Source organism: Manis pentadactyla, chromosome 6, assembly GCF_030020395.1.
Source record: "Manis pentadactyla isolate mManPen7 chromosome 6, mManPen7.hap1, whole genome shotgun sequence".
Classification (NCBI taxonomy): Eukaryota; Metazoa; Chordata; class Mammalia; order Pholidota; family Manidae; genus Manis; species Manis pentadactyla.
This window is the reverse complement of record NC_080024.1, coordinates 154,232,778-154,254,373: the sequence shown is the minus strand read 5'-3', so window position 1 is coordinate 154,254,373 and position 21,596 is coordinate 154,232,778. Positions and strand designations below refer to the sequence as shown.

Below are 21,596 nucleotides of genomic sequence, written 5' to 3'. Positions count from 1 at the left end.
TACTGAGTTTTCCATTTTGCTGTCATCTTTTAATATCCAAGAGTTCTTTTATTGTTATTCTCTGAGTTTTCCTTTGTTGAAAAACAGTATCTTGCTCATAGTTAAAATACTTCCCCTTATCTCTCTGAGAATTCTAATGATGGCATTTCTGAAGTGTTCTTTCCCCTGCAGTGCCTGCCCCTTCGCTTGGCTGTTCCGGTCTGGGTTGGTTTCTGTCTTTCATGTCAGAGAGGCACTTTCATTTCATATCAGCTGGCCCTTAAGTTAGAGTACTGGGGACTAAGAAGCTGCCTAGACACTCTGAGGATGTGGGTGGGCTTTGCGGAAGCAGGGTTCACGGTGGGGAGATCTGCTGAGCTCTGTAAATGGGAGGCCAGTGTTCATGTTTAGGAATTACTCTTAAGCTGGTCAGCTTCCCAAGAAAAGTGTCTTTCAGTCTCTTGCCTGGAGGCCTCAGGCCAGGTGCTGGAGGTGTGGGAGCAGCGTGGGGGAAGAAAGCTGAGGGTCTCTGTGTCTGCCAGGGCTCTCCTGAGAAGCAGAGCCAGTAGCATGTACATGTGTAGAAAGGCGTTTTAAGGAATTGGCTTATGTGATTATGGACCCGGCACTTCTGAAATCCATAGGGCAGGCTGGCAGGCTGGCGACTCAGGCAGGAGTTGATGTTACAGTCTTGGAGCAGAATTGCCTTTTTTTCTGGGAAACCTCAGCTTTGCTCCTAAGGCCTCCAGCTGATTGGATGAGGCCTGACGGTAGATGTTCTCCACATCTACAAAATACCTTCGCCTACACTTAGGCTTTGATTAATTATCTGGGGTCTATGGCTGAGCCAAGCTGACACATAAGACAAACTACCACAGCCACCCTATCTGATTAGGCTGTAATTCATCAATAACCAATAATTAATTCAGTCACTATTGAGCAGCTAGTTGATTGTTCTTGGCCTTTAGTTTTCTCTTCAGCCTGGTGGTCCTGCTCTCACTGTGTGTGATGTCTCGCAGGTGGGCCGGGTCACACTCCGCAGAGCAGGGAACCTCAGCCCTTCCCGGGGAGGAGAGTGTTAGGTCACCTGGATAGCAAAATAGGGACAGATAGGGGCTTGCTTAGAGACAAACCCATGTATTTTACTGCCTCGGTTCATCTTGCTCCTTCCCCGACATGCTGAGTCATTTGTCAACTGTCTATACATTTTCCAGATTTAAAAATCATGTTGCCTCTTGATTAAATCAACTTCTTTGTAAACAGTTTGTTAGTATCCATTTGCTGTCAGTTTGAAAGTCATAAATGAGCCTCTTGAATTAAATAGTACTTAAAAATCCTGAAGGATTTCTGTTTGGAAAAACTGAACTTGCATTTCTGTGTAATTAAAAATAATAAAACAGTCTCCAGATTAGATGCACTAATTTAGCCTCAGCTCCCCCCAGTTCATCTGAATTCAATCCGTTAAACACGAGAGTTTTTATTGATTTACTGTCATTTGAAATGTCTTTTTCTCTCTTTAATATATAGCCTAAGAGCTTGTTGTCAGAATGACAAGTATTATAAAACCCAGATTTTCTTTGGCTGTATAAAATTTTTAATACAAATCATTAACCAAGCTATATGCAGTAAGATGTTCCTCACAGCGTTATGTAAAATGGCAAGAACTGGAAGTACCATAAGTGCCCAACATTAGACAAATATGAGTTCATAACGGAACAGCATCCCCATGATCTGAGAACTGTGCTCAGTCATCAGAATGATAATTATGTAGCTTATATGGGTAACACGGGAGGCTGACATGGTATAAAGTTAAGTTGGGAAAAAGCAAGACTGCTGGACCGTGATGAGGAGCACAATATAACACGCACATGAATAATAAAGAAAACCACAAAACCACTGTAGCTGTGTTATGGTGGAGGGTTATGAGTAATTTTTTCCTATTTGTTTTCCAAACTTACTATAATGTGACTTTTATAGTATTTTACACAAAACACATATTCACTCAATAAATATTTACAGAAACTGTGTTGGATCCTTGTTCTAATGCCTACATTGTTCCTTTAGATAATCCTCTGGTGGTTTTATTTAGAAATCAGAGCAAACCAACCCCAAATGCAGTTTGTAATTTTTTGTGCCCGATTAGAGGAGCAGTTGGGACACGCGGTGACCTAGAGGCTCGTGGCCCGCGCACCAGGGTGCTCTGTGGGGAGCAGGCGAGCAGCCCTCCTGCCCTTCGGTGGCTGGGCTCCCAGGCTCCCAGTCTGGGGCCTGGCCAGACTACTGGGTGGCTCTACGCAGCAGCTCCCTGGCCCCAGCCCAGAAATGCAGCCCTGGGCCCTTCCAACGGCAGGCAGGCAGGAGGCCCTGGGACTCCTTCCCTCCTCGGTCTGGGGAAGCCTGTAGGGTGAAACATTAATCACTGGGGGGCCCAGGCGGGAAGGTGACAAATGACGGGAGAGTTTGCTCGTGGTTATCGGGTGATGAATGAAGATGAGAAGAAACTCAATTTTCTTCCAAGAAGCTGAGCAGACTTCTTGAAAAGAGCCATTTTGCTATGGGAACAGACCTCAACACCAATGAAATCCCAAGGAAGTGTGACATTCACAGGTCCTTCATGTCCTGCCAGGGTTCACCCTGTGGCGGTGAAGGGCAGGGAAGGATGCTAAGTGTCACCGACCGGCCGGCAGCCCCACACTCGGCCTGAGAACAGATGGGAGCGCCGTGGTCTTGCCGCCGAGAAGGGGACGGTGGTCCCAGCGCCCGTGCTCCTGACACTGTGCTGGAGCCCTTGCGAGGGAGCCCGCAGGCCCTTCGCGGAGCTCCAGGTCATGCAAAGAGCGGGACTGAGGGGCCAGAGCTGGTCGGGGAACCTCCATCATGAGGGGCCTCGATGCCCAGCCCCAAGTGGACACATTCCCCAGCGGCGGCTGGAAGGCCTTTCCGCCCGCCCTCTCCGGACTGCACTGTCCACATGGGTGGAGCTGGGCACTCGCCTGGTGTCCTCCGGCCACCACCACCCGAGATGGAGCTAAATGGCATAATGCCCCTCAATTTGTGCAATGCACACGTCACGTTCTGCAAGGTAATGTGTTAACCAACCACTGCCCCCAGCGCTGCTCGGGTTTTCCAGATTCCAAATCTCTTTTGCATCCACTCCTCCATTTATTACACCCCAACCTGTCCTCGCAGGCACGATGGCCCCGCTGTGCAGTCCGGTTCCAGGCAGATGCAAGGACTGGTGAGGACGACTGGTTGCTCTCCAAGCAGGAGCTTGAAAGCCTGCCCAGCCTCTCGCTCTCTGTCACTGATTGGCATTTACTGGCACCACCTTGTGATCGCCTAATATTTATCTCACATCTAATTTATAATCCTGATTACTATGAAACATACTGATACAGGCAGGACACAGCGTGCACGCGGGGAGAGGGCTACCGTCTGCGTTTGTCCCTCGCGGGGCTGCCCTGTGGGAGACGCGCATTTCGGGCCCCGCCACGTCTGCTCATTCTGCAGATAGGCCTGCGGTGGCCCAGCCCCGACAGTAAAGGAGGCGTCTGCTCACCCATGCAGCAGTTGATTAACACAAATAATAACCAACATAGCTTAAAAAAAGTGGCTCATTGTACAACTTCTGAAGTTCTTTAGACATTTCCTTAGATGCTGGGGGCAAAAAGATCAATAAGACCCGAATCAGCCCCCAGGAGTTGCTGGCCTGAGAGGGTCAGTAGGCCTGAGTGAGCCGGAGTGACGGCAGAGCCTCCAGCCCTGGGGGGGGCAGTGGGGAGGCTCCACGCCTGGATTTCAAGCGAAGCAGCTTGGAGAGACTCACCTCTGGCCAAGGGAGAGGCCCACAAACCTACTAGAGCAACAGGCAAGCAGGCCTCTGCTGCAGCCGGAATCAAGGGCCGCCGGCAATCGGGGAGTCGGGGGAAGTGAGGCGAGCAGTGCGGCCAGGAGCTCCGAGTGATGTCCTGAGAGCTCTGGAGGGATCACATGCTCATTGGTCTGGGAAATGGACACAGGAAATCAGCCCCCAGCACAAGAATGGCTCCCGGCGGGGCCGGAGTGGAGGTAAGGAGCCAGTCTGAGCATTGTAGCAGGAATCCAGGTAAAAGGCGATGAGCCAGCAGTCAGGCGGCAGCAGGAACGTGGACAGGAAGGGCTACATGTGTTATATGCATCATATCATTCTGTGTGACTATGTACAAATAGACTCTTGCATGTTATATACAACGTATGGAATACATAATAGTGTAATACATGTAATCTCATTCGCTGCCCTGAGGTTCCTGGGGGCAGGTGGGGGCCTGAGGAGGGCAGGTGCGGCCCTGCTGCGCCAGGTGCCCAGCTTCCCCGGGCTCTGCTCCCACAGGCGGCGGCACCTGCCTTCAGCCCCGGGAGGGGAGGGCGCGTGACTCTGCCAGGGCAGGCCTGAGGGCCGCAGGCGTCGTCTCTTCCTCGTCTTCCACCTGGTCTACATCGGCTGCAAACCCGTTTGTGACCTTCCAACACTGTGCTTGGAAATGTCCTTGCTTGGCTTCTCCCACCCATTTCCCATGGCTTTCCTCAGGTCTCGAGTTCAGAGGGGGCTTCTCTAAGTACCCGGAGAGAAGGCAGGTCCCAGGAGGAGTCTCTGCCCTCTGAATTCCTAGAGTCCCTATTGTCTGCACCCCACGCAGGTGTTCAGTAGGTATGCTCCGTCTCAGAGTTGTTCCCATGTGAGTAGATCCTGGGATACAGGTCCTAGTTTTCCTTAACTTTGGGTTAGAGAAACGTAACTCTTGCAACACTGTAACCCCTGGGAGAGGCTGGTCAGAGGGCACACCTGGGTCTCCCTAGGCCAGGGTCCTCGACCTTAGCACTATGAGCATGTGGGTGGTGACTGTCATCAGGGGCTGAGGAAAATAACCTCGGTGGCATGCCTTCATAGACCCCAATCCTATCCAGGATTTTCCACCATTGCTTTCTTAAAAACATAGTCTCTTCTGGATTTCTTCTGTGGAGCCACCTTAGAATAAACTGTGGAGCTCCCATCGTATCTTACATCCCGACAGAAGCTACCAAATCCACCTGGAGAGCTAAGGATTGCTCGACAGCAGCCAACAGAAACTTCTAAGGTACAAATGCAGATAAAGACTAAGAACTCTGAACTTGAGTGTAGTTGACAGTGACATTTAGGTAACGATCTTTAGAAAACTTGAGTAAAAGTTCCCTGTGATTGTCGTGGGGCTGTGGTGACCGGCTGCCAGGCCAGTAGTGTAAGGAGGGTGACATACTCATTTGGAGAGAAGCCGAGCTATTGTCCTGGCTTGGCAGCCGTGTGAGATGTGGAGACGTCTATCAGTTAGAGAGAGAGAAATCATGACTTCTCCCCTCGTCGGGCTGAGGTTAGGCCAGGACGTGTGGAATTCAAAACTGGAGCCCCATGGAGAAAGAGAATAAAATGTGAGGGTGATGGCTACAGCACAACTTACTGAGAAGCCGATGGCGGCAGGACGCGATCAGCGCAGACGTGGGACAATGTGTGGGCAGACAGTACAGTGTTCTGACCCCAGGAGGGAGCAACAGTCAAGAGAATGCGAAGTGCCCTCACGCTCTTCTATACTGAAGGTGTTTCAGGTCACCCCATAGCTTCTTAACCCACTCTGTGGCTCTTTCTCTATCCCACTTGCTCTTTCAAAGCACAACATTCTGAATGATGGGGAAAAAGCATCTTTGTTTTCTTTCCTTTAAATACTACTATGAATTTGAAAGGACTTAACAGGAATTCAAACTACCGACCCCAGAATTTCTTCACTCATTTTTACTGCCTGTTCCTTTGATTATTTGTTCACAGGGTGGGGACCTAGAAGGCAGAGGGTTAGGAGTTGCATTAGAGATCAGTAGGCACCAGTGGGGATTCAGAACTTATGCTATATTCCAGTGACTTAGGAAAAGCAGGGTCTACAACTCCCAGCTCAGATGTCTATGTCCTTAATGAAGAGAGGATGGAAAAAGGTTGTAATTTTAAAGTTTCTGCAATTTCCTGCCTCTTAAGAGATAAGAGGTTGAGTTTATCTTTGAGGCCAAAAGTCTTCTGGGAAGCCACCCCGGTGGGAACCGACCCTCTCTGGGAAGGAGATATTTGAGACCATTGGGCTCCGGCTGCAGGGAGTTAAACTCTTTTGCATAATAATGTAAAGGCTGTAATTTTTGTGGTCAGAGTCACATCTCTGCATATTGTGATTCTTTAATTTTCTTTCCCAAATATGGTTTTAGGCTACAATGTGCCAATATTTTATTTCTTACAAATTTTTGTGGAGTTGGTGCATATTTCCTTACAGGTGGTGTCGAGAAACGGTCTATAAACTACAGGAAATCCGTGCAGGCCTGGCCTTCACTTCTCTGCATGGAAGGGGAGGCCACTGATAAAGACAAAAAAGTCAGGAAGCAAGGTAGGGCCAGATTCAAAAGGGGTGGGATGCCTGGGCTTGGGGTGGCCTAGCTGAGAGGCCCAGAGACATGTACTGGACTCAGTAAACGGGTCTCAGCAAATTTAAAATGAATGACCACAGTGGAATTAAACTAGAAAGTGATAACAGAAAGCAATCTAGAAAAGCCACAAATATTTGGAAATGAAATAAAAAGCTTCTAAAGAGGAGCTTGAAAGTATTTTAAACTGAATAAAGATGAAAATAAAGTGTGTCAAAATTGCAAGAACATTTATACTAAATGCCTGTATTAAGAAAAGGGGAGATCTAATGTCAGGCATCTAAGCTTTCACCATATCAGCTAATCACAAGGCCCTGTCAGTTCTACTTCCTAAATATGTCTTAAATTGGTTTACTTTTCTCTGTTGTTGTACCGCAGCCTCCTAACCAACCCCCCGTCTCCAGTCCTGTTTTCCTCCAACTCCACATCTCAGTCCTTCTGTCCACCTGCACCTGCTGCTCCACCGTCCTCCATGCATTCCTGACTTTGGTCAACACTGGTCACTTCCCAGCATCCAATCGCTCTTTCAGCTTAACAACAGCCCTGAATTCCATCTGGGGACCCGTGTGGCTCCTGGGGAGCACATACTTACGCTGGCTCCCATAGTTACTTAAATACCCACACTGAGAAAGCTCATCTGCTCTCGTGGCTTCAGCTGCTTGAGACCGCGGTTCCTCCATCGCGAGGGTTATTGGGATTCCCTGCGAGGCTCCAGGGCCTCCCGTTTCGTCATCGTCCCATCACGGAAGGTGCTGGGGCAGCTCTCTGGCAGTGAATCTGCCAGGCTTTTCTGGTGGGACTCTTGCAAAGGATCTGGGTGCTTGCCCAGTGCCCGACGAGCAAAAGCAGTAACTTGGCACAAGTGTGAGTGAAACATGCCTAACATGGCGAGGACATGAAACAGATGCGCATGAAAAAAGGAAAACAAAGTGGAATTTATCTAAATCTAAGCAGCACCAGTCCTGCGATAGTTCTGCTTGAATCAAGGAAAAGAAACTGGCTGTCTGACCAAAAGAGGAAATGCTGTGTCTTGCTTCATCTATTTTAAAAAATTGCATGAATTCTTTTTCCCAATAATACAAATAATTCATGTTCATTATGGACAATTTGGACATTTAAAAACTATATAAAGCAAAGGGATCACCCAAAACAATACGCAAAGTAGCCATCGGTCATGTTCGGATGCATTTCCTTTCAGATATTTTTGTACACGTAACACAGAGGCATGTTTTCCTGTTCAAAATTCAAAGGTACGTTTTTTGTATATTATTTTTGTTCACATACATGACTTTTTAAATAACTTTCCATGTTGTGGATATGCTGTAACTTTTAAGAAACTATTTTTCTGCTGTTGGGACATGTAGGTTTCCAAGTCCTGACTGACCGGGGGAGCCCCTGCATGAGCGCGTCTCTGCGCGCCTCTCCTGCCTCCCAGGCACCGCTCCGCGTCGGGACCCTGCCCTCCTTCCTGGAGGAGGCCCCTGGGCGCAGCCCGCCTCCCTGGGGCACACACAGAGGAACTCCCCCTCTCCCCTCCATCCTGAACAAACAAGAGCCCCTCTCACACTCCCCGTGCCGGCCCCTCCCTTTCTCCACTTCCCTGCATTGATCTTTTCCCCTTCATTTGACCTTGGCGACAGCCCCCCCCTTCCTTCTCTACCGCTCGCAGGGCTCCGTTGGGCATCGTCCCCACTCCCCAGGCAAAAGAGCCCTCTCCAAGGTTGCCCTCCGCCTCTGCCCGCCCGCCCCCTTCTCCGTCCTCATCCCCTCCGACCTGGCAGCGCTCAGCGGGGCGCACCTTCCTTCCAGAAAGTCCCCTCTCCCAGCTTCCAGGATGCGGCCCTTCGCGGTTCTCCTCCTCCTCCCACATCCTTTCTGGCCCCTCGTCCTCGGCCTGTCCCCAGGTCTCGGGCCTCCGCCCGTCGGCACCTTCTCTGCTCCTCCTGTTCTCTCCCAGGACCGGCACTACCAGGGGTGCGCTGGTGACTCAAACTTACTCCCTCTTCAGGCCAGGCCTTTGTCCAGGCTCACAGATCTGCCTGCCCACCTGGTATTCCCTGGACGTCTTCGGGCATCTCACACCTAGCGCCGCTCCAACAAAAGCCCTTACTTGCCCTCCCGAGCGCCCCTGTCCTCTGCCCTTCCGGCAGCCTTCTGCGAGTAACCACCACGGCGAGCCCCCTGGTTCTGCAGGGCAGACGTGTAGGACTCGGGCTGCATTCCTCTTTTTCTTGCCTTCGTATCCAACCCGCCACGAGGTCCATTTCTCTGTCTACAAAACATTTCTGGGTTCGGTCGTGTCTCTACGCCTCCAGGACCCTTTTCTTTCCTAAGCCTCCCCCACGTCTTGGCCGCACGACCTCAGCAGCCTAACCCACTGCCCTCCAGGCTTTGCGCCGCGTCCCTGTACAGCCCATCCTCCACACGTCACCCGGAGTGCCCGCCTCACCGGCGCCCTGGACTTGCACGTGTGTAAAGGCCCGCCTTGCACTGCCTTTTCCATCCCGCCGCCGGCGGCTCTCCCAGGGGCTCCTAGCGCTCGGCCCCCCGGGCCTCTTGCTCTCCCCCGAGCACGCCAAGAGTTCCCGCCCAAGAGCCTCCGCGCTCGCCGTCCCTTCTCCTCGGAACATTCTTCTCCCCTTCAGCACATGACAGCCTCCTTACCGTCCAGGACTCAGCTCACAGGCCACTTCTCCAGTTAAAAGTTGGCTCTCCCTTCATGTATCAACTCCAGAGTCTGAGAAACTCGCACATATATGTAATCACCCAAAAACAAATACAAATAAACAAAAATGCCAACTGAAAACATCCAAAGCCCACCGACAGTGGTATTAATTGCACAGTGAAGTAGGACAGCGGAGGGAGGGGGTAACGACCGCTACACCGAGAGCGTCAGCGTGGTCAGACTTCCAGAAATAACACTGACTGAGAGTCACAGAACACGTAGGATAGTGAGTTAATTTATGCATAAACATACTGTATAAGAACATCCATGCACATAAGTGATAAAACTCTAAAGACAAGATTAACCAAGTATTCAAGAGCGTGGGCAGGATGGGAATGGGATCAGGAGGCGCTAACGGAAGTGGAGGTCCTGGTGGCGGGGTGCCTCTCAACTGGGATGGCAAAGACTTTGCTACATTTTTATGCTTAAATTGCATATATATACTTTATAAACTCTTTTGAATCCATATTTTTCACGATAAAAAGTTTTTTAACAGGATGGGACTACACAGCAGCATAACTGTTTTTCCTCATAATCATAAAAAGAATGTGATCTACCTTGACTCCGAGTATCTCGGGTCCCTTGCCGTGAATGAAGGCACTGGATTTGCTGGCTGAGATCTTTTTGTTCTATGTTCTGTCACCCAGCAAAGAGCAGGCAGGTCTGCAGGAACCTTGAGAGCACATCTGGTCTATCTCCATGCTTTCCAGAAGAATTGCCAGTTAATTAAAACCAGCCCCGGCAAAAAGGAACCAATTTGATCTGGGAATCCCACTCTCCCTTTCCCCGGAAGAAATTACACAGCCTTGTTATAGACTCAACCCTGTATGTCTGAAAAATTCTTTCTTCTGACTTTCACAGATGCTCTATACTTTGGGGCCTCTTCTCTGACAATGAGACAATGCACTCAAAGTTGAAAAGTTCTGGGAGCTCCTGCCAGAAATGTCACGGTCCCAGCACCCCGATGGAACCCCATCCCCCCACAGCACAGCAGGGCAGAGCAGCAGCAGGGAGCCGAAGGGGCGTCTGGAGGGGGAGCTTCCAGGAAGGGGGCTCCCGCTCTCCTTGGCCCTTCTTGCCAAGGTGAAAGTACAAATACAATTTTCAGTGGTCTCTCAAAGGAGAACCTGCCTGTTGTGAGTTAATGTTTTTAGATGGCAGGGAAACTCAAAACCATATGCTTCCATATACGTATTTTCTGCTAATGTAGAACAAGCATTCAATTTCTCCTAACCCCCCAAGTTGATCTGCACTTGAAATCAGGTTGACTAGAGCTAAATTTAATCATTGTTGAATGACCTGACTGCATACATGCCATCTGGGGTATTGAGTATCCTACTTTATGATGTTTTTATTCTCAACCTCATGCCATTATTTCCTTAGGGACCACAGAGCAATAGTAAGCAGCACAGTAATGCAATGCAGTAAATCTGGTTAAAGAGACATAGGACTAAAATATACTTCGTTTGTTTCATCTCAGTAGCTCCATATACAGTGTGGCTTACTTTAATTTTATGAAGTCTAAAAATGAGTTCTTAGGAAGAAAAAGGCAGGCTGAATTTTGTGCTCTTGGAAACAGAGCTTGCTCTGTTTTATTACACATAAAAGGTCTTTGTTTATAGATATACCATGAAAGTCTAGGTCATAATCACTGACTTTATAGTTACCCTGGGCCCGAACAAGCCTGCTGAGCTCCCGAGGAGGCAGATCGCACGGCTACAGGGAGCACTGGTGCCTCTGGCTGCCCCATGACTTTGCTGTCTACACAGCAACTGCCTGGTCTGCGGAGGATCAGCAGGGATGTGTGCTGGCACAGATAGACTCTGGAAGCCTTGCTCGTGGCCTGGCTGTGGGAAGAGGCCATACAGGCATGGACAGGAGGTGGGCATCCCTGGGAGCTCCCGGCAACATGCCTAAAACACGGGCTGAGTTCCGTTCCCCAATCATTCTCCTCTTCCCATGCGCAATACCAACATGACTGCGAGTTCTGTTCCCATCTTTCTCAAACAGTTCAGCTTTTTGGTAACTATTTCCTGTTTCTCTGGATTATTTGGGGTGCACGAGGGGATTTCACTCCTCTCTCTTTCAAGTGTATATGATATGCTGGGAGCCAGCCATTTCTTAATAACCTTCCTATTGCACACTTAAGTACTCGTATTTGCTTTTCACATTAATAAAGGAATACTTTCTGATGCACTATTGTTCTTTAAGCACTTAACCCTGAAGCAGGTGGTTGAAGTTATAAAATAATACCTTAGATTGATATTGGTCACAAGTAGCTTGTCAGGGGACTCCAAAGGCCTATCTCTTAACATTCTTATTATGTGGTAAGTATTGAATTAAACTAAGTTTGAAGCAGAAAGTATAAACTATTGCTTTTCTCAGAACTCACATGGTTTCTTGTTTTTGGTCTTTGGTTCATTTTCCACAGTACACTGGAACCGCTCTAACAGATAGGTTCATTTACAGTACATTCAAATTTGGTAAGAAAACCATTAAGGAATTTAAAAAGCAATTGGATTGCTGTCAATACATTGTTTTTCCTTTTTTCCCAAAGGAGGCATATATAGGCTGCAGAAACCTCAATCTTGTGTATAGAAATGTTTATGCAGTTTTAAAGAATCATGTGGTTTCTCCAGTGAACTGACACTTATGTTATCAAAGATTTCTTTGTCTACAGTGTTGGAAGCTTTAAACAGTACCAATAGGAAAAATAAAATATTTAATGCAAAAAAAAATTCTTAAATAATATGGTTGAATTTTTCCTGGTTTTGAGCTTCCCATGAATGGAAACTCATGCATGTTTTGCATCTTATTATTTGTAAGGTTCATAAGGGCCATTTAGTATGTCTGAGCCATTGTGAACAGTAACAGCCTGAAATCTTAGATGTGTGCATCTATTTCTGGACTCTATTCTGTCCCAGTGCTTTGTCAGTCTGGACGCCAATACCATGTATTTTATGATAGTTATGTATTAATTTTGCTTTCTGAAGAGCAAGTCCTCCTCTCTTATTTTTAAAAGTCTGTTTATTCTTGACTTCTGCATTCCTATATCAATTTTAGAATAGGCTTATCAAGTTCTAAAAATAAACAAGTTGAAATTGGGATCAAAATCGCATTGAATCTTCCCATTATTGAGTGAACATGGTATAGCTCTCCATGTACTTTGATATTTCTCCCTAAAGCTTTTGACAACGCTTCTGATACTTTTATTATTTTTGGTATTATAAACTAAATTCTTGGATTGGGTTTCTTGGATCACCTTGGCTAATCTGGGCAGAGATGCATGGGGGACCCTTTTCAGGGATTTTGCCCCTACTCTTATCACACTCAAGCAGGACACCCCACAGTCCCTTGGGGGAGGGATGGGGCAGTTACTGATGGCTTACCTTTACCATAGGGCACAGCCCTAGGGTCCCACTGAATCATGTGAGAGGTGCAGGGTGAGGTGGGCATCCCGGGTAGGATCCTGCCCTCATCAGGCCCTGGGCTTCTCCATTTCTGCTTCGCTGACTCAACATCATCAAAATGAGGCTTTGTTTCAAGTCTGGGTTATCAAACAGCTTGAGAGCAAAAGTGATTTTAAATTATGTTTACATTTCTGGTTTTTTTTCAGGGTTTATACTGGTAATTCCTTATGTCATTTTGGTTCTTGGATGTTTCTATGAACTTTGTCCATAGAAACATAGAAATATTTGTCCAAACATTCTTGTTTTCTGTAAGGAGGTTGAATAACCTAGTCTGCCATTATTAAAAACAGGAGCTCCAACACAGTAGCTAGATTTTAAAGTCCAATTCAGACCCAAACAAGCATTCACCAAGTTCAGAACTGAAGGGAAAAGGAGGTGAGGGAGACTCTGTTTGTCTCAAGAAAGTCCCATATTCATTTTAGCTAAATGATTATATTGACATATGTTCCCCATAAGTACAGACCCAGAATTTTATTTCAAGGCAGCTTAACTCATGTTCTTCAGAGATTTAAATATTTTATCCCTAAATTATTTTAGTGGTAAGATAAGTAGATATATAATAAACCACAGAACCAATTATGATTTGCCAAATATCTCCTTGAATAAGTCTGCAGATTTTTACTTTTTATACAGGGACACAGGATACCAGTTAGAAATCCTATCACTCTGGAAAAAACTAGTGGAACAAAAATATATTATACACATACTACATGTAATTTATTTTATCTCTGAATGTCAATAGCAAAACATTCTTTGAATACTTAAGCTCAGAAATTTAATAATGAGTATACAGTAGTAGCCAGGGTGATCTTTGTGGAATATAATAAACATTAATGCATTTTATTTTTTTATGGAGACTGGGAAAATTTTCCCTGACAGGAAAGAGAGTGAAAGATATATGTAGTATTTTAAAAATCAATCACAAGCTTTCATCTTAAAAAAAAAAGCTGATAAGCTAAGATGACCAACTGTTTTTCTGTTAATGTTTAGTGATAGCAGTTTCTAGAAATTAAAAAACTCACAGAGCAAGAGCTTAGGGTTGAAATATCCTATTCCCATTAGATATACTCTCCCCAGGTATTTATTTCCTGGTTGTATTGAATGGTGGTGTCCTTCTGCCCAGATCACCGATGTCCCTGCGACCTCACTGTCCCTTCCAACGTCCCCGCTCCCACCACACGCGGATGTTTGAGGAGGGCTCTGGGCTTGCGTGCTGCACTCCTGCCGTCTCTGCTGCATCTGCCTCGAATTGCAGCCGCCACCACAGACCTCTGAGACCAAAGCCTGCTTCCCCCAGGCCTCCTTCTCCTGGATGTTTTACTGACACTAACCTTGCCATCCTGTCCTGGGCTCGGACTCAGAAATCTCTGCTTTCTGACCTTACCTGACTGCACCTCCAGCCTCCACACCTTCTCCTTCTCACCAGTCTCTCCGTGTGCATCTCATGCACTCAGGACTGTCATTTGTGTTCCTCTCTTCGACCCCTGTGCCCTCACACGCACCTTCAACTAACATTCCTGCGTGCACGGCTGCCCAGACTGTACCGCCCTATCTCTGGGCTGTCTTCACCTGGACCTTCCAAGCAAGCCAACCCGGCCCAGGATGAATGGAATCAGCCGTCTTCTTGCTATGTTGTCCCCACCACTCTTCCACCTTCTGCATTTTTAAAAAGCAACATTCTTCTTGCAACAGTTCAAGACTGAACATCCACTTCACCCAGGACCTCGGCGCCCGGTAAGGCGCCACCTACAGCCGTGGTCCCGACAGGTCGTTCCTCGGCTGGCATTCTCTCCGTCCTGTTTCTGGGACGGTCTCCAGGGGGTTTCACCGCCTGCACAGAACTCCCTCACCGCTGCGGACGGCCGGGCCTGCAGTCCCTCGGGCCCCCCACGAAGCACATGCCCAAACGCCCCAGAATCGGTTCTCTCTCTGCTCTCAACACAGGGCCCTCTGCCCGTTCCGTTTCTTCTTTCTGGAATGCCCTCTTCCCATTCCTTGGGCGTCCCACCCTTCAGGGTCCTGGGGCACTCAATGCCCGTCTGCAGGCAACAGGAAAATCGTGTCCCTAGGGAGACGACTAAGGGGCCAGGGCAGAATCCTCTTTCCAGGAAGGGGATCATCAAAGAACAGTACTGTTAACAGGTAAATGAAAGTAGGGATCAGGAGAGCCGCCCCGCCCATCGCTTCCGATCCCGCCCCTCGAATCCACTAGCCGCGCGGCTCCATCACGGCGCGGACACTGCTGCTCAGGGTCCTCAACGCCCGCGGCGGGAGATCCAGGCGTGGACTCCCAGCCTCCTGGGCGGCCACAGCCGGCTCCCTCCACCCGGTGGGCAGTAACTCCCTCCTCCCGCGTGACCCAGCCCAGCGCCTTGGAATCGCCCTCAGTACCCCTCTTTCCTCAAATATCACAATATGCCCAGAACTGCCACCTCCCATCTCCTCTGCCGCCACCGCGGCGGCACCGGCCACTCCATCTTTGCCGCGGCCTCCTCGCTGCTTCCGTCCCCTCTCTCACTGTCCCCTGCCCCGTCCATTCTCAGCGCAGCGGTCACAATGACCCTGCCGAGTCCTAGGCCAGCTCTGGCTCCAGTCCCTCTTCGCTCAGTGTAAAGGTCACTGCCCGCGCTGCGCCCACAGGCCCGGCACGAGGTCTCCTCTTAGTCTCTCTGCTCTGGCTCACTGCACCCCAGCCCCTCCGGGCGCCCCGACGTTCTCTTGGGCGAGAGCCTGGCCCTCAGGCCGGGAGAGGCCACCCTTCAGCTGTCCACGCAGCTGACTCCTTCACGTCCCCGCGGAGGAAGCCGACCTTCATTCTGTCTCGGGTGGCTCTGGGTTTCCTTTTTCCTAAACTTGTCACTCGCTAATACACTCTAGAATGTGAGGGCAGCGCTGACAAACCCCAAGTATCTACCCTAGCGCCAGGCACGAAGCTTCTGTCAGGTGGAAGAGCGAAGGCCTTCTGAGAACAAACTGTGGAGTGGTGAGCCCTTCGCTGGTTTACACGGGCCCGGCAGCAAAAGCAGCTCAAGACATGGAGCCACAGACGTAAAATAACTGGTAGTTTATCTAAGGCCTTCCAGACCTATACAGTCATTCTGACATGTGAAAGATACACATATTTGAAATACCTTTTTTACATTTAAAATAATATACGACATAGGATACAACATTGACATTTTAAGCGTCAGTAAACAATGACCATGATATTTTTAAACATTTATAAATATTGAGCATTCTTAAGTATCAACATACCCAATATACTGTCAGTTCCACCAGAATACTAGATGATGGACAATTTTAAAAAAGAGCAAAAAAATGATTAGTGAACTGATTAGTCAAATAAAATCTAAATTTTTTGATTTTTGTCAAAAATCATTGACAAACCCATATTTTTAACCTATTTGCTACAGTGAGCAACAAATACAAATAATTATAGTAGTACATAATAGACAAATACAGTGAGCAACAGAAGCATGTTTACATCTCTATGAAAATGATTTTTAGCATTAATTCTGACATATTGCCATAGGTTTTCAAATGCAATAGCTGATCTTTTAGGATTCTGGATATAGAATCCTAAAATAAAATCATTTTTTTATTTTACTTAAATGGTTTTAAAATTATAATGGTTTTAAAACTAACACACGACTGGAATGTGAACAATGATTTGGGGGCAAGGTAGGGGCATGGTCCACAATGTGTATAAATCACCAAATGCTTAAGGAAATAGAGCTTTCCCTAATAAAACTGGAGTCATCCTGGAATCCAAAATTACAAGCTTCAAAATGAACCAAAATCTTCATTGATTTCTCCAGTGAATTTGAACCCAGCAATTTGGTCTGGAACCTCTTCTCTGAACATAGAATAGTAAATAAACAACCTATGTTATCTCTGTAGTAAGTCATATATATATATATATATACACACACACACACACACATTTATATGTATATATATTTTGGGGGGTGAACTTCCACTAGGATGAATGTTTTAAGATGAAAAATAAACCTACTTTAGACCAGAAAGTAGACTGCACCTAACATAAGCAGGAGTCACCATGTAGGTTATTTAGAATGAATATGCAATCCTACAACCGGTAAGGTCTAGACAGTAACAGTGGAGGAGGAGCTAGCCAGATCATTTATATGAAGAATTGGAAGATAATGTACATCACTTAAGCAGTGGATTTATCTTTTTAAGTATTTTGCTTAGTCTAATAATAAGTCTTCGTTCCCTATGGCCTGATTACGGGACAGTAGCAGAAGGCCTAGGAATACACGGAGAAGAGGGGTGGACTGGCTTCAAGGATGAGGACATGCTGCTGACAACTGGGCGACCAGGTATATATGCCTTTATTAACAGCACTTTCATAAACAAGTATTTTTATCAGAGGCTTACAAAATGCAGTCCACTAATTGTCTACCATATTAGCTTTAGAATGAGAAAGGTACACTCAAAATGGGCTTTAAGCCAGATGTATTTCCATTTAAAAATGGTAAAAAAATTATTGAGATAATTCTGAACAACAGAAGGGCTTACAAGGAAGATCTATAGTAAGTTAATTACTAGGCACAATTTCAAGAGCAAGAATTGTATTTACAGTTTTGAAGTAGAGCTGTGCTCATTTTTGCCTTTAACTGCAATGGTTTAGTGAAGTTTCACAAACATCAAATTACATTAAAAAATCAAAGTTCAGCTTATATTGGGTTCTCTGCTGGGTCTTTATTTCACTGGAATATTAATGTAGATTTTTATTTATTTTGTTACACAATTACATATTTTGTAAATTAAACATCTAAAACGTTTGAAAGTCAGAATGATACTAGTTAGGTGAGCAGCTCACTTCGGTTTCTTTTTATATATGTTAATTTATTCATAATGTGGACCAAAGGTCCATGTTGACATATCCTTCAGTGTTGATTCCCACATCTCTGCCAGGACCAAGGTGACATGGCCAACGGCAGTCTGGTTGTTTCAGAAGCCCAGTGCTGAGCCCACTGATGGCAGGAGGCGGATGCTTGATGAATGTGGCTGAACACATAAATCTCCACTCCAGTATTTTGGTAAATAACTGAAAGCTCTAGTTCTGTGAAATAGGTTCTACATTTACTGAGGGCTTCCTGTTGGCATGTTAAAACTAAAGTGAAATTTAGGTCAATAAAGATATGGTAATGTATGTAATGTAATATAAACAAATGAAATGTATATATACACATTATTTTTCTTTAAAAATATGCTATCCCTTTATCTGGTGGAATATATACTAAAGTGTTCATGGGTGAAATTATATGATGTATTTGCTTTAAAATGGTTAAAAAAAGTATATCTGTGGGAAATATACAAAACAGTGGTAAAATACTAATAATTGTTGAAGCTGGGTGATAGCTACTTAGATGTTCTTTATACTATTTTCTGTACTTTGTATAGTTTCAAAAGTTTACTAAAAATAATTCGAATGAATTTTAATAAAAAGTTAAGGCAAAATAAGGATGTTATCTAACTATATAGTTGGATATTTTGCAAAGATCTGTACAAGACTATATACAATATTGTTACCATAGTGAAAACCTGGGAAAACTGAAGTGTCAATCCACAGGAACAGTGCACCCAGGAACCCACATGCTGTGGAATACTATGCAGCCATGACAAATAAAACTGTCAAATGAAAATGTGTGGAGCCTGGTTCCATGTTCACAGCCATGGGTGTGAGTGTGTGTCCACTGGTCAGAGTGGTTATCTCTGCAAAGAGCAATTGCAGATATTTTTTTTTCTTTTTTCTTATTGTTTGTTGTCTTGTAGTGTGCTTTTTACATTTTTTATTTTAATTTTTTATTAAGGTATTATTGATATACACTCTTGTCAGTTGTTTTTTCTTGTTACTTTTCTCTTGAAAATGTTTTGTACCACTTTTTTATAGGGGCATATGTTAATTTCATGTTTGGAGGGGTGTTATTTTCCATAGTAACATCTTATAGTTTTTCTCTTTATGTATTCTTTCTAGGTGATGGAATAGCTTTTTAATTTAGTAACTGTTTTAGGTCTTAATTTAAAGTGGGAAAGTGCTATACTTCTAAAAGATTATGAAATCTGAAATAGATTTTTAAAAATGAAAACTTTTAAGGCATCCTAACACAATATTTTTTCTCAACCACCTGACTACATTAAATTATGTCAAAAATGACATGAAACAGAACATTACAAAATAAATAGGAGTAGCAAGTACCTTTCTGTTAATTCAAATCAGGCTGAAAATTCTATTAATTATAGAAAGAAAAGCATTTGAAGGAGAAAACAAAATGTTTTCTAGTTTGTTCATAAGGAATTTTAATTGAAAATATTCCAATAATTCTGTGCAAAAAAGTATTTTTGGATGTTTTAGTAATATGATTTTTCTTAGTATAAAACAGATGGGATACTGTCAAACAGAATGGAATAAAATGTAATTTCCAGATGCATGGTTTTGTGAATCCAGTGCTGTGGACTTAGCATTATCAGCTAAATCTCAAGTTTAACTTTAGCCAGTACTCCAACAGTGTTTGGAGTAAATTTTAACTTATTAACCTTTGAAACATATTGTAAGGTTAATTATCTTGGGTATGTGTTCTAGTGGCCGTGGAATCTGACATCTTTCGGTAGGTAGTCTGTGCTGGGCCCTCTCCTTGGTCTGCACACACCCTGGAGCAGAGTGGGAGGAAGTGCAGTGGGACCTCTCTCCACCTCCTCCTCTCTGGGGGCCCTTACTATACATGATGGTTGCTGTGTACAGTCCTTATTCAAGGGCTGTGTTACTCCCAACATCTCCTAATTCCTTGCTGATTTTAAGCTTCAAGGAATTTAAAAGTAGCTCCTGCTTACCAAGACATTGCGGACCCCTAAACCTAGCAATTCCAATTTGGATAATTAACAAAAAATAAAAAGGTATCAACTGAGTTACCTGGTGAACATTTCTTCTTTCACATCCACATCCTAAACTTTAGGGATGATAAGAGAGTCTTGGGTTTTGATTTGTCATCATGTATCTGTAATCATATTAAGGAATCACATTTTGCTATAAATTAACCATATATACTTGCAGTTGGTTAGGGTATTCTGTTTCTTAATGTGTTTCTAGATGAACTTGAGCAAATAATTTAAATCTTTATTTAGTGGTTTTAAAGGTCTATCATGTGATACACATCTCCAGATAACAATTTTTACCTGGCTTCTAGAACTGGATTATTCAAAACGGACAGTATTGGAATGAGGCCTCTGAAGTGTCTGAAAATTCCTGACGTAGTTACCTTTTAGGCCTGTGGGCTGTTCCGCTTATTTCCAGCCTGAAGTCACTCACACCAGTTTCTTTGGTTTCTTTTGCTGACTGTTTCTGTACTAGTTGGGCGTCTTCTGTTTCTGTGTCTGATTCAAATATGTGTGGTTGTCTCTTCTCTGTGAGGGGACTGTGGCCTCTCCCTAAAATCTGTGCTATATATTTGCCTGCTAAATTTTCTTTTCCGCCTACTTGGAAATCAACAGCATTCTTCATTACGCCTAAATTGCTGGCTGACATCTGAGATACCGAATGACTAGATAGTCGTGTACTTTCATTTAAACTCATGGTCAATGGTTTTCCATTAGAAGGGGGACATTTTGTCATACTTTCACAGGGCTCAGTGTTTTTTTCTTGCAGAGGTCTAGATGTCTTCTGATTCAAATTTCTGGCATTCATCTGAATTTTATGATTAGGTCTTTTTTTCACACCTCGATCTGAGTTCCGTTTGTCACCCTGGATCACACTAGTTTTAAGTGAAGACAACTTAGATTCTGCAACAACATGCTGTTTTCTTTTCAGGTTGCCAGGTTCTAAGATATTTTTGTTCACTTGTAATGACCAGTTTTTGAAAACTGGTATGACTTTAGGGGCAGTATTATTTTGAGAGCTAAAGGCTGTGTCCTGAACTTGAGGGTTTCCTCTGCTGGGCTTTGGTGCCCCCAGAGCTACTGGTGGTGCCCTGTCAGACCCGGGTTTCCTTCTGCTCCGAATGGACTGTGGCTGGAGCTGCAGGGCTGAGGACACACAGGGCTTTGGGCGGCTGACTGAAAGCTCCACCGTGTGGCTAATGGCTGCTGAACACGGCGTGAGAAGCTGAGCCAGGGCAGGTCTTGTGGAAGCGGCTTCAGTCAGAGAGGACCTGAACATTTGTTTAGTGGTCAGATTGGGTGGCTTGACTTTGTTTACCTGAAAGGAGAGAGATTAAGATATTTTAAAAATGTAATAATGCCCTTGATAGAAAAGAAGGAAAACATAAAATATCATAAAAATAAGAATATAAAGTAACACTACAATATCTGACAAGTAAAGAAAAACAAAAATCAAATGAGTGTTCTTGAGGAAACATGTACATTTCTTAAGGTTTGTACCCTTCTTTAGAAACAATCCCTTCAAGATAGTATTTTAAGATAAAGATGTTATAATAAGTCAGGCAGAGAAAGACAAGTATCAAATGATTTCACTCATCTGTGGAGCATAAGAACAAAGCAAAAACTGAAGGAACAAAACAGCAGCAGACTCACAGAACCCAAGAATGGACTGACACTTACTGAAGGGAAAGGGACTGGGGAGGGTGGGTGGGAAGGGAGGGAGAAGGGGAATAATGGGCATTACAATTAGCGCACATAATGTAGGGGGGGCATGGGGAGGGCAGTATAGCACAGAGAAGACAAGTAGTGATTCTATAGCATCTTACTACGCTGATGGGCAGTGACTGTAATGGGGTATGTGGGGGGACTTGATAATGGGGGGAGTCTAGTAACCATAATGTTGCTCATGTGACTGTACATTAATGATACCAAGAAAAAAAAAGATATGTGCTAAGCTGTGCCTAAATCACCTGTAAAGGCTGAGGTCAGCTACCGAGTGCCCGCCAGCCGTGCCGTGCCGCTCTCCTGCTCAGGACATCTTCCCCTCTTGCCAT

General features: G+C 45.3%; 1 protein-coding gene across 26 annotated transcripts in view; it reads right to left on the bottom strand.

Annotated features, from left to right (window-relative positions):
• Nucleotides 1-15,849: 15,849 nt before the first annotated feature.
• C6H18orf63 (chromosome 6 C18orf63 homolog) overlaps nt 15,850-21,596 on the bottom strand; it is a 37,943-nt gene continuing 32,196 nt past the window's right edge. For 21 of the 26 annotated variants that reach the window (XM_036884203.2, XM_036884212.2, XM_057504291.1 and 18 more), the window contains 3 exons: nt 19,926-20,860; nt 19,580-19,664; nt 15,850-16,498 (listed from right to left, as the gene is read on the bottom strand). In XM_036884203.2, coding sequence (XP_036740098.1) covers nt 19,619-19,664; nt 19,926-20,860 — 981 coding nt within the window. In that variant the 3' untranslated portion in view covers nt 15,850-16,498; nt 19,580-19,618. Of the gene's footprint in view, nt 16,499-16,569; nt 17,783-19,579; nt 19,665-19,769; nt 20,861-21,596 lie in introns of those variants that run through there. The other 5 variants (XR_008998385.1, XM_057504290.1, XM_057504272.1 and 2 more) reach the window with 4 other exon arrangements.